At 43.3% G+C, this 12,176-nt stretch overlaps 1 protein-coding gene across 1 annotated transcript; it reads left to right on the top strand.

Annotated features, from left to right (window-relative positions):
- Positions 1–4,201: 4,201 nt before the first annotated feature.
- PRDX1 (peroxiredoxin 1) lies at positions 4,202–11,751 on the top strand. The gene is made up of 6 exons (XM_086617202.1): positions 4,202–4,264; positions 7,319–7,435; positions 8,437–8,590; positions 8,887–9,009; positions 9,871–10,001; positions 11,602–11,751. The coding sequence occupies exons 2-6, from the start codon at positions 7,330–7,332 to the stop codon at positions 11,685–11,687; spliced, it is 600 nt and encodes a 199-aa protein (XP_086473328.1). The 5' UTR covers positions 4,202–4,264; positions 7,319–7,329; the 3' UTR covers positions 11,688–11,751.
- The last annotated feature ends 425 nt before the right edge of the window (positions 11,752–12,176 follow it).

Genomic DNA, 12,176 nt, shown 5'->3' with positions numbered 1-12,176 from the left:
GGAGCGTCCGTCACCCAGTGTGAGCAGCGCGGGGCAGTCCCTTCCAAGGAAAAAAAATAACAATTCCAGCAGTGAGACTTTCTGCCGAGGAGGCGGCCCCGTTACGGCCCCTCACCGTGGCGGGGCTTTGGCAGGTTGCCCCTCCCGGCACGTTGTCTGAACCTCGGGGCTGCAGGGTGCCCCGCAGGCCGCAGCTGCTGTGCCCTCGGCACCGTCCTGCTCCCGGGGATCCGTGGGGTTTGCCCTGGCTGGGTTTGCCGTGCTGTCGGTTCGGTTCCCGCCAGGAAATTCCGACCGCCCAGGCTCCCCTGCACAGCCGAGTGCTTTAATGATCAAGCTGATGGGCTGCACCTCTGGAAGGGGCTCTGCAGAACAGAGGCCGAACATAAAGGCTACGCAAACTGTACGCATTTGCATAAAAGCGTCTGTCGTGGCCTCTTGATGCTGTTTTTACTGGTAGGAAGGCACAATTTCCCCAGTTTTATTTGCAGCCCTAAATAACAGGAATCCGGGGAAAGCACAAGGCCAGTTCTACTGGTTTTGCTTCAGCTTTTGTGCTAAGAGGGGCATAAAGAGAAAGAAGCGGCACTTTGTGTTTCCTCATTTGTCCGGGAAGATTGAAAGTGAGATTAAAGCGGACGGATTTTAGCAGAGCGCTTACTTGTGGGTACGTGCGATCGTGCTATTGCAGTCAAAGATAAAACTCCAACAGCAGCAGACTTTGGCCTGTAACTGAAAGCCTACTCCTAGGTGTACGGGACAGTACACGTAATGTTAAACACAACTGAAGAAAAACAGTTTTGACTTTTACTCCAGGCTTCCATTTTTGTAAGTAATTCATAAAGAGTAAGATTAGATGAGAAATAAGGCAATGTATATATCCAACAGGGCTTTGAAGAGGCTGTTACTTATTTCCAGAAAGATAATTCTGCTGCAGATTCTTCCTTTGCTATTCTGACTTGAACTGCTCAGGAGGCTTAAAGGAACAAAGGTTAATTAATCTCTCGGGCATGCACATGACCAGATTCTTCTGTTGTGCAGCCTGTTTTGACAAAATGCAGGAAAGCAGAAAGAGAATGCAAGGATAAGACAAGACAAAAGTAACAGGAAATAGAAAATTGAGAAGAGGAGAGAATAAAGGCAGAGGAGTCGCTGCTGGGTTTGATTTATTTTTATGGAGATGCTGTCAATCGCAAATCCATTTGAAAATCCACACTCTAAATGCAATAGAAGATGCCTGAAGTATATGACTATCGCATATGAGCACTTCAACAAACCTCAGCCTCCAATAATGTAACGGGGAGTAAAAGAGAAAAGGTAAGGAAGACTAAAACATTTTGTCATCAGAAGGCAGTGATTATCCAAACATACAGTAATAAAATTTGTTAACTAAAAAATAAAAAAAGCTGTAGAGAAGGAAGAGGTAATGCAAGACATTTTGACCTAGAAATGCATTCTTCACTCAGGCAAAACAAGGAATGCAAATACGTGCATTGTATATTTAATGATATGTAATTGGTTTCATCAAAACTATTGTGCACCAGCTGCTTGTGCATAAATGCCCCATGGCTTGGGAACATGTCAGTTGTTGACTTTTCAGTTGACTTTTTGCATGCATTATATTAAAATGTCTGCACATGGCGAGGGTTTTTATTCTTACTGTGCCCGTGATGGTACCGTGTATATGGTAAATGCAGCACGTTCAGGATTCAGTGGGCTTTCTGCACACGCTGTGATTAGCTCTACAGAACGTGCGTGATGATGTCCTAACATGCTGGCCTTAGAGGGCACGCATGCATCACTGCTGTAGAAGTGATGTGTAAATGCTCAACGGGCATGCCCAGCATTGCCCAAGCCCAGTTCACACTACTGTTCCAACTAAGTTCCTCTTACTCTAGAAGTCCTGGATACACTTATAAAAAATCCTCAAATTCTTTTCTGACAAAATGCATGGAAACCCAAATGTGTCATAGTGTTCTGAAACAGGACCCGTTTCTTTGTCTTTGTTTTTACACACAGCGGGGGTTTTGTTTTTCACATCAGGGACCCATTCCCAACCAAGATTTATGGGAGATACTGTGATTAAAATGGTACATGTAAAACCTGGCGTGGTTACCAATTTGGAAATCTTTGGGTAGTTTTAGTGCGCCCTGGCACTGCAGGGCCAGCCAGCTCCTCTTTGTTAATACATAAACTACTTATTGTGGCCATATCTGTATGCATGGGTACAAAGAGGCTGGCACTTGGGCTCCTGATGCTCCATGCTAATCAGGTACCAGCTGATCCTGTCTGGCAGCTATTTTAGCAGAACACTACACCACGGTTAATCCGCTGTGTGAAGAACAGAGTGTGGAGAAGCGAGGTGTGGACAACTGTCCTTCCAGCACCTGCTTGGGTAGACATGCCCTTTCTTTCTTGGAGAACTTTTTTTTTTTTAATCTAAGTAGCATCTTACATCTAAAGATTGAAAAAGGCTACAGAAATCCATCTGCTCACTGAACCAGGAATGGCCCTGACAGTTTATCACTCCAAAACCTTCAGAAGCTGATGTTGGGAAAGACTAGCTCAGAAACTAATCAAAAATAATGAGGCCACGGACATATGAATGGAAGTGCAATGCTGAAGGCACAAACCTGGAACAAACCGCATTGTGGCAGCTATGCAAAATGGATGTATTATGCATATGAAAGTGTGCGAAGGGAGCGTAACAAGCATTAAAGAAGTCTGAAACCATGAGAAAGTCATTCCTGCTTTGTCCATTGCTAAACATGCCAGAGTTGCAGTAAGTCTGCACTGTTTTAGAGGCTTTAGTTAGGTCTGCCTGACCTCTCTGGGGTTAATCTGTTCACAGATTCATGGCCTGCATTGATAGGTAGGTATATACACATCTCAATTCATAGACCTCAGTTACTGACACAACGTTGATGTTCAGAAAGTAACAAACTTCTCTCTGTAAAATATTAAGCATGCTGTAACAACAGAAACAGCAGTAGATTTGCATTAAAGTGATTGCAGTTTTTTTTTTTTTCTGATTAAACATATGCATGTTATTTTGCTTTTATTATTTAAGGAATAATTTCATCTGCTACCGAAACTAGTCATCTCTTGGGTGAATCACCACATGGGTATGGTCACCCAGCAACATTACACGGTGATGTAGATTATAAACATTTAAAGCTTGTTAATCCTTTGTGGTTTTCTCCTTGTTACAAATCATAATCAAGTTTTAACAGGTATAAAAAACGCAACTGTAAACTGCAAGACCGACAAGTAATAGTCAGTAAACACATGTACAACTTTTGACTAAAGCAAGCAGTTTTGTCATTGATATGTCCTTAATGGCCTTCAGTAGTCATTATTTAATAAAACTTTTATATTTAAATTCAGGATTTGGTCCTCAAAAAGAACCACACTGCTTCATTTCAGTCTTGGATCCAAATACAATGCTTATAAGGATTCACTCAGGCTCAACATCCCTCAGAGTAGCTTCACTCTGGGAATGAGTCAAAACTCCCTGAACTGAATATTGTATCTTCCAAGAGTTTCCATCCTACCCCTGAAGCTCAGAGGTTACACTTAATTTAGTTTTCAGGTGTTTTTCCTGACTTGCATGACTTGGATCAGTGTGGATGGAGAAGAGGATTCTGAGCTCTGGGAAAAGACAGGGCTCTCACAGCTGTTGTTCATCTCTGAGCCCTGCAATAATATCAACATGTTCCAGAGACTAAGAAACATGCAGCAAGGTCAGCATCAAGGCCGTGGACATCCCATGATGTTCCATTCACCTGAATGACATGCCAGTCATCTCTTATTTTCCTTCAAAACCCTGTGTACCCTCTGCCTCTTTGATGGCTTCTTATATTAAGGCATTAAAAAAATAATTTATTTTTGCAATAAGCCATTTGAATCGTCTTCCCATTAATCGTTTTCAACTATTACACTGGATGTTTCCGCGGAACCTCCCAGGACACTATCCAGACAATTATCTCCATGTATTCAAATTCCTTCGATGCTTTCAACAGCCGGGGCAGTGTCGCCGTTCAGATAAGGCGGTGACAGCCCGCGATCGCTGCAAATGTGCCGAAATGTGCCCCGTCATGCTGCCCCCGCAAGCGCCCGCCCCGCCAGCCCCGCCCCCCCGCCCCCCGGCGGTGCCGCCCGTCGCCTCGCGAGATCGGGGCGGTATAAAGGGGGCGGCGCGGCGGGGGCTGCTGCAGTTTGGGGTGCGCTGCGGCTGCGAGGTGGGAGCTGCTGTGCCTTGGGTGTAAGTGCGGTGGGGGTTGGGGTCGGTCGTGGGAGCTGCGCGGGTTCGTGCTTGCTGCGGGGCAGCGCCCGGGGTGCCGTTCATCTGGGGTTTTGAACGCTGCGTTAACCCTCCATTTTATTTTCTTTTTTGTTTGTTTTTCCCTTACCTCTCTGCGCAGATGGGTTCTTGAGAGAAGCGTAGGGGGCGAGCTCCTGCTGTCTGCATCCCGCCCCCTAAGGAGCGCTCAGCTGGGGCTGCCACTTTCTTCCCTTGTTTAGTTTTCCCTTTTTTTTTTTTTTTTTTCGGGAGAAGAAGGGAGCGGATGATTCCTTCATGCGCGTCGGCCTTTATCAGCTCTGCCGTCGTGCTGCGCGGGGAGGAGCCGCGGGGCGATCTCGGAGGGGGGAGCGCGCAGCCGGGCTGCGGCGCGCCCGCCGGGAGCGGAGCGGCCTCGCCCCCCGGCGCACCCTCCGCCCTGCTGGGCTGGAGGCTTCGGCGCTGCGGTGGGGCGGCTGGCGAGCGCGTCGGCCTCCCGCCTCTACGTCGTGGAAAAAAAAGGGCAACGTGCGGGGCTCATCTTGGTGAGGGCGAGCAAGGGGGCAGGTGTCCCCTGTCGCTGAGCTGTGTAGCTGCGCGGGTGAACGCTTTGATCTCGCTTTAGAGCTTTTCCGGCAAAATGAGTTTCGTGGTCTGCGTGTGCTTGGCTGTGGTATCCTCCAGCCGAGGAGATCTGTGGCAATATCGGTCTCTTCTGACCGCAGCTCGGTCGCTTAACCGCATTTTTGTGATAGTCTGAAGGTAGCAAAGTGGAAGATGGCTGGTGTGTTTTGAAATGGCCTTTCGCTTTTGTTCAAGATATCCTAAAGGTACGAATTGCCAGTTAAGAGCGCAGGCCTGGCTTATTATGATGGCAATTTGAAGGTAATTGAGGCTGTGTGTGGCTGTGAGCAACTGAAAGATACTCTGACCTGATTAAAGTGCACTTGATTTGCAGCGTCCATTCTCCTGTTCCCTAGAATGAAAGGAAGTAGCGTACCGAGACTGTGGTCTGTTCCTCTGTGGGTTAGGAAATGCTGCGGCTAAAAATCCAAGAGGAACACGTGAGAAGACATGGTAGCCCCGCAGGGAAAAGCGGACATGTTGGCAGGTTGCAGTAGGTGCTCTGAGGAAAGCAGATGGTTCCCTTGCAGTACAAGGCAACTGAAGTCTCCTGCCAGTATTAAAGACTTTCATGTTACCTAAAAAGGGGCGATACTTGTTTAGAAAGGGGAAGTATCAAAGAGCAGTCTGACAGCTTTTATTTGACATTGAGTACTTAGTAAAATACTCCAAGGGATTGCTGACAGAAAAAAATATAGGACAACTGGCATACTACTAAGCAAAAGGATGACCTTGAGTTTGAGGAATAGAAAAGAATGGAATTCACTTACAAAATATGGGGTTGTGCACTCTGGAGAAAAAAGCTATTGCTTCTAAGACAAAACTGAGTAGTTGGAGGCATCTCAAATAAATGTTGTGCAAGGGCTGTCCCCCATCCTTCTTACAGAACTGCAGTTTCAGAATTGCACCTGCATTCATGGCTGTGTGATGCTTGGCAGAGGGATTTTTGATGTCTTCCTACTAGACCGTTTCAGTACAATCCTATGAATTCTCTGTAGTTCTGGCCACCTTCATTCATAGGACTTAAGCTCAATCTGCTGCAGTTAAGACTAAACTGTTGGATGAACATGGGGATAAAGAGGCCTTGCAAAAGGCACTTAGAAATGCTGAATGTGTTGGCACTTCTCAAAATGAAAACTAAGGGGTAGATTATTAATGCCCATATACTGTCAGGGTATGTAAGAGAAACTTTCAGAGGTAAAACTTTTACTGAAAAGAGTCTGAATTGATGAGTTTAGATTTGGATTGAAGGCTAAATGTCTATGACTTCTGGGGCAGTTCTCCAGGAAGAAAGTGTCTAGCAAGGGGGAAGGAGCCAAGAAGTGAGGTGTTCTCAACCTTTTTTTAGAATGGACTTAGTGCCTCACAGGCAGCACTTGGAAGAATTGTTCAATTTTGTCTTTCCTTTGCAACATGAGACTCATGCTAACTTTTCAGAGGTTTTTTATTTCCAAGGCAGTTAGTGCTTGTAGCAGTGTATAGAGTGACTTAAGTGAAACCACTTTTAAGATTGAGTTGAAGAAACAATGTTCATAAAGTTACCTGTTTGAAAGATTATGCTGTGGAAGTAACTGGATTTCTAAAGTGATATACTGCATTCCCACACTGAGCCAAAATACTGCACAGGGTGCATTACAAATGACTAGGTTTTAGGGCAGGCTGCCAGAAATAGTTCTCTTGTCTTTCAGTACCCTCCTACTGTTTCAGTAGACTTTGAGGGGGAAATAACATGGCTGTACTGATTTAAGACTTGGTGAAACTTTAAATGTTGACATAGGGTGTAATTCCCACGTATACCAGGAGTCTTTCCAGTTGCAAATAAAACAAGGCTTCATTGTTTGAAAGGCTAAAGTGTAGTTATGCAGTGCACTGTTCCCTGGGGATTAACAAAAGTTCTTTTCTGGAATCAACAAGAAGATAAAGCTTGAGGTCTTAAATTCCCTTGTAAAATTGAACGAGGGTCTCTTCATCAGAATTTCTAAAAATCAGACTAACTTGTCTTCCTGATCCGCTTGGACTTAACTGAGTAGTGCTAAAACTCTAGGCTAGCCTTTTCCTAGACTGAGCTGTTACTGGTCGAAGATAATCCTTACTGTGTCATTAGGAGGCTAATGAGCCATAGATCTTGAAGTGCTAGTAATCCATGTAGTGCCTTGGTCTGAATATCTAGGCTGTAATTATTGAACTGCATCTTTCTGTGCTGCTGCTTTAGGAAAAACAATGCTAGTGTTTTGACTGGACTGCCCAGGTGACAAACCTAATTTCACTCTTAAGCCTTGCGTTGCAAGACCAAGTGCTGATAAACTGTCTTCTGGTGTTAAATCTAAATTAATAAGATGCTTTGAATAAATGCTTGCTTCCAGGTGCAAATGTACTATCATCTAAACTATATTGCTATTAACTCCTATCTAGATTGAATCAAGATGTCTTCAGGAAAGGCTTTCATTGGAAAACCAGCCCCTGACTTTACTGCCACAGCTGTAATGCCAGATGGACAATTCAAAGACATCAAACTCTCCGACTATAAAGGTAAGTTTATGTGCTTCTCTAATTACACAGATATAATCTGGTCATATGCAGGAGTGGAGGGCATCCAAGGACACATCTTGGTTTGGTTTGAAAGTAATAGTGACTGCTTAGCAGTAGACTGAAGTACACAACTTGTGCAGTGGTTCTCAGTGATGGCTGGAGTATACTTGGGAATCTGTCAGCAGCATGGCTGAATGTCCTAGCTATAATAATTGTTGCTAATTAGCATAAAACTCCTCTAAACTGTAATCTTGGATCAAATTTATTTGTCCTGTCATACTATGAGATTGATGTGATGTCCCCAAATTATGTGGAACAGCAAAATCTTCTCTTGTAGGTTTTCTGTCAATGGAAAGTAGATTCTTTCCTCTAACCAGTGAAGTTCCTTTCTCTAGAGTACTGGCAAAATGTTTGCCTTACCAAAAAAGCTTACTAAAGTCAACAGGAAAGCCACAAGTATTCAAGTACTAATGTGTGTGGCTTTAAGAAAACATTTCTAAAGAAGCTGTGGCACTCAAGCTGTGTGAGGGCAGTGAGTAGGTATAGACTAGTCACCTGCTGAATTAAAACGTCTCCTTGGCTTGTAGCCTTTCAGACCCATGGCATTTCTGCAGTCTGTTAGTAGTCAACAATAGTCTTCTAGCATAGGTCCTAGGTGTACTCTGGGCAGGCCTGTGGGAGCGAACCCCGGAGACAAGTATTGCCTATCAAATTTGACAGTCTGGTTTTGGAGACTTCAGTTGGGTAGTGTTTTTTGTTACTAGCTGTAGGGTGACCTTGAAGAGGAAATGGTATTTGGCTGAGGTGTAAATCCCTTAGGTGCTTTATGGGCTTGCCACTTGCAGCAAGTCTTGAAATAGAGGCTTCTGTAGTTTGCCACTTCGTCTTTAAGGTGGTGGTGTAGCGAGCCCTTTCTCCTCTACTAGTATTTGAATGGTTGATATTGAATATGACAACTCTTAACAAAGGTAAGAGATTAACTGGTTATACTGCTCTTCCAGGAAAATACGTTGTGTTCTTCTTTTACCCCCTGGACTTCACTTTTGTGTGTCCAACTGAAATTATTGCATACAGTGACAGAGCTGATGAATTCAAGAAAATTAACTGTGAAGTAATTGGAGCTTCTGTTGACTCTCACTTCTGTCACCTTGCCTGGTAAGAATCAGCCTTTTAGCTTTTTGACCTAGTAGAATGTTATGCCTGGTCTCAGTTCTTGTGGAAACTGAATCCTGAGTATATTCAAACTTGCTTTCTGAAGTGTCAAATAAAGGCACTTGGGAAGTATTGGTCGTGGCAGGTGCTTATGCACAGAACTGAGCATGCTGTTCAGTTCTTATGTTGCCTCATGGCAGACTGAGTATGTATGATATTGCAGAAAGGATCAGCTTCTCTTGTACCTTATACTTTACTCTGAGCTATCTATATTTTTAACATTTAGACTTTTATTTTAGGATCAACACTCCTAAGAAACAAGGTGGTTTGGGTACTATGAAAATCCCGTTGATTTCTGACACAAAACGTGCCATTGCCAGAGAATATGGAGTGCTTAAAGAGGATGAAGGTATTGCATACAGGTAATGTGCAAGAACGTAAACTTGCTGTTAAGTCTTACGTTGCCATACATGGAGCATGTCAGAGGAACACAGAGCTTGCATATATTTGAATACCTGCAGCAAGCTGAAGCTATTGGCTATTCTAGATGTAAACTGCTTCAAGCTATTGAATACTCGTACAAGGGGAGATGCTACTTGGTTCTCTTCAGTATTTGGACTTTTCATAGGTTTAAGCTAAATAAACGCCTGCTGCTTCCCTTTGCCTATCTGCACAGTGCAGGAGTCTCACGTAGGTGAGCTGCTGCAAATGTTGGTAATGCAAGACCTAATAGTCATGAAAGTGATTACTGATATTTAGTGATTAAAGTACAGATTAATTAAAACTCAAGCCTTGCTTTTAGTCCGCTGTTCAGTTAAAGTTGCTGAGGGAGCTAAACTTCTGTTAACTCTTAACATGACTTTGGAGGGCTAACTGATGAGCCATTGCTGGGTTGGTTTTTTTTTGAGAACAGCGTGTGTGGCTTTTCTTTGGATGTAAGAATGCCTCTCCTTCAACTTGCTTTTTCCTTGGGTGTTTCTTCCATTTTGTTTTTCCACTGGTATCTTCCTTAAATAGGAAGTGTTGCTTTCCTGCATTAATGTTTTACTTTCTTCCTGTCCCTCCTAGTTCCTGCTGAATGTTAGGCTTTCAACTGCTGGTGTTTCAGTGCTATGCATACACCAAAGGTATTAGTCTTTAGGAAGAGGTCAGTAATGGTAGATGACACAACTTACTGCTGTAATAGAATACCGAACTTGAGTTTTAGAAGCTCTCTTCAGTCTAATCAGTCTTTCAAAAGCTGTGTTTAACTTTGGGGCTGTTGTATTGTTAACTTTTTCTAGGGGTCTGTTCATAATTGATGAGAAGGGGATCTTGAGGCAGATAACAATCAATGATCTTCCTGTTGGCCGTTGTGTTGATGAAACTCTCAGACTTGTCCAGGCCTTCCAGTTTACAGATAAACATGGAGAAGGTAAAGAGTTCTTCCCCTTTCTGATCTTAAAGTTGTTTTTTCTAGAGAACAGTATTAACTAGGCAGGTTAAATCAAGGTTTACTGAAAGGTCCTAAGTACATGCATGGATCTGTGCACAGCAGGTAATTGTGCCTCTTGAAATGCAGCTGTTTGTGTAAAGCTACTTGTTCAAGGACACTGTAGTGCTATATTTATCCTATTCCAGTTAATTGTCCATTGAGCACTTGTGAATGTTAAAATACTGCATAAATTAATTTGGTGCTGATGCCTTGTCGAGCACATAGCAGTTGTCTCTCTTCCAATTAGACACAGAAAATACTTGAGACAAAAATGAAGAACATGTGGTAACTTAGCCTGCAAGGATAAGCATAATTTAGAAACTCTGCTCTCAGATTTGTTAGGTCGAGACCATCAGTAATAATGCAATGTTCTGTGCAGTCTGTTAGACAAAGCATTTAAATTCCCAGAAAGCCTGCTGATCTCTGCGTAGTGAGGGGGGAAAAGGATGAGAGTTTTGTGCCCATCGCTCAAGAGTGATAAGGGGCTTGAGGCTGATAGCTTTTCTGCAGGAATTAAAATTAAATAAAAATAAAGCACTGCAAATGAAAGGTTTGAAGTAAGTTATGGAATCTGAAAATTGCTATGTAGGTGTTAGTAGCCTTTGGCTGTCATCAACTGCTGACATGTGTTGCTGCTGTCATACTTAACTTGCTTCAGAACTGGTAAATCAATGGCAGATTTTATTAAAACAAGCTGCTATTGTGGCTGTGCTGTAGCCTGAAGAGAGTCAATGTTTCTGAACTTGTTTGTCATCCTCTGTCAGCTGAGGCGACATCCCTAATATTTGATGATAGAGCAGTCACATGTCAGGCAAATGAAGCCTTTTGGGGTTTACTGTGCCCTGGCATAGTCAAAAGCTGTTCCTCCAAAACTAGGATTGCAGTCTCATCAAAACCAGGATAGACCAGAATAAGGTGTGTAGCAGCACTGAGGAGCTGAGAATACTGTATCTAAAATTGCCAGTCTTGTGTGCAGCAAGCATCAAGCCTTTCATGGCTGTATACAAGGAAGACTGTCCAAAAAATACTGCTCAGGAGTCACTGCAGTTTAGAGGCCATGCAACCTCTGCATTTTGCTGGCCTTTTGATAGCCATATCGGGGAACTAGAGACAGTTTAACTCTTCTTTCCCCATTAAACTGGAGGATGGGACTAGATTGATTAAAGATAAGGAGAATATAGACTTGACTGGATCCAAGGAGAAGTGTCCTGTAATAGTTGTAAAGCCCTCTGACCCAGGCTGCTGGAGTTGGTGTTACCTTGCTGTGAAGCTTCTGTGAAGCTTTTAAGTGGGGTGGGGAGGGGTGTATGGGTATAGAGCCTACTGTTCCATGGGCAAACACCTGGTTCCTTGGGTGCTAGTACCTAGTGAACAAATGGAAATGAGTAAAGTAATCTGAACATAATGCCACACTGAATAATGCACCTTCTGTATGTTGCAAAGATGTATACATGTTCTCAGTTGCTAGTTTGCTTTGATGTTGTGTAAAACATGTTCTGTAGGAGCAGCCATTAAGACTTAAACATTCTTATCATTTCAGTGTGCCCAGCTGGCTGGAAGCCTGGCAGTGACACAATCAAGCCTGATGTTCAGAAAAGTAAAGAGTATTTCTCCAAGCAGAAGTAAACTTTCAGTCTCAGTGGAAACTAGTAGGCCTTACTTAAAGAGCAAGCATCAGTTACTGAACTTTGACTAAGTCATTGCATCTGAGTCAAGGGATCATGCTATAAGTATAAACAGTAACTTTTTTACTTGAAGGAAGTTTGTCCTGTTGACAGTACCTTCATAGAAAATCCTAATGATCAATATCTGTACATCAAGCTGTGTGGCTTTAGTGACAATGCAGTGTATGTGGTTAGCCATGTGTTGCATATAGAGCAGTGGTATCATTTTGTAACTCTATTAAACTTGTGGAAAGAGCATACTGTGTACTGTTCTGATGTGTAGTCATTAGGAGACCTGAAAGCAATGCAGGCTGTGCTTGTGAAAGCTCTGTCTACTGAGCTGTCTGTAGACCTTAATTCCTAAAGGCCTTTTACAGCTCCATTGTAATGGAGATACTAACACTTAGTTTTCTTGTTGCAGTAGTAAAGTAATCTTTGACTTTGCTGTTAG

This window comes from Tauraco erythrolophus, chromosome 10 (assembly GCF_009769465.1).
Source record: "Tauraco erythrolophus isolate bTauEry1 chromosome 10, bTauEry1.pri, whole genome shotgun sequence".
In the NCBI taxonomy this organism is placed as follows: Eukaryota; Metazoa; Chordata; class Aves; order Musophagiformes; family Musophagidae; genus Tauraco; species Tauraco erythrolophus.
The sequence above is the reverse complement of the archived record's forward strand: the minus strand, read 5'-3'. Positions and strand labels throughout refer to the sequence as shown.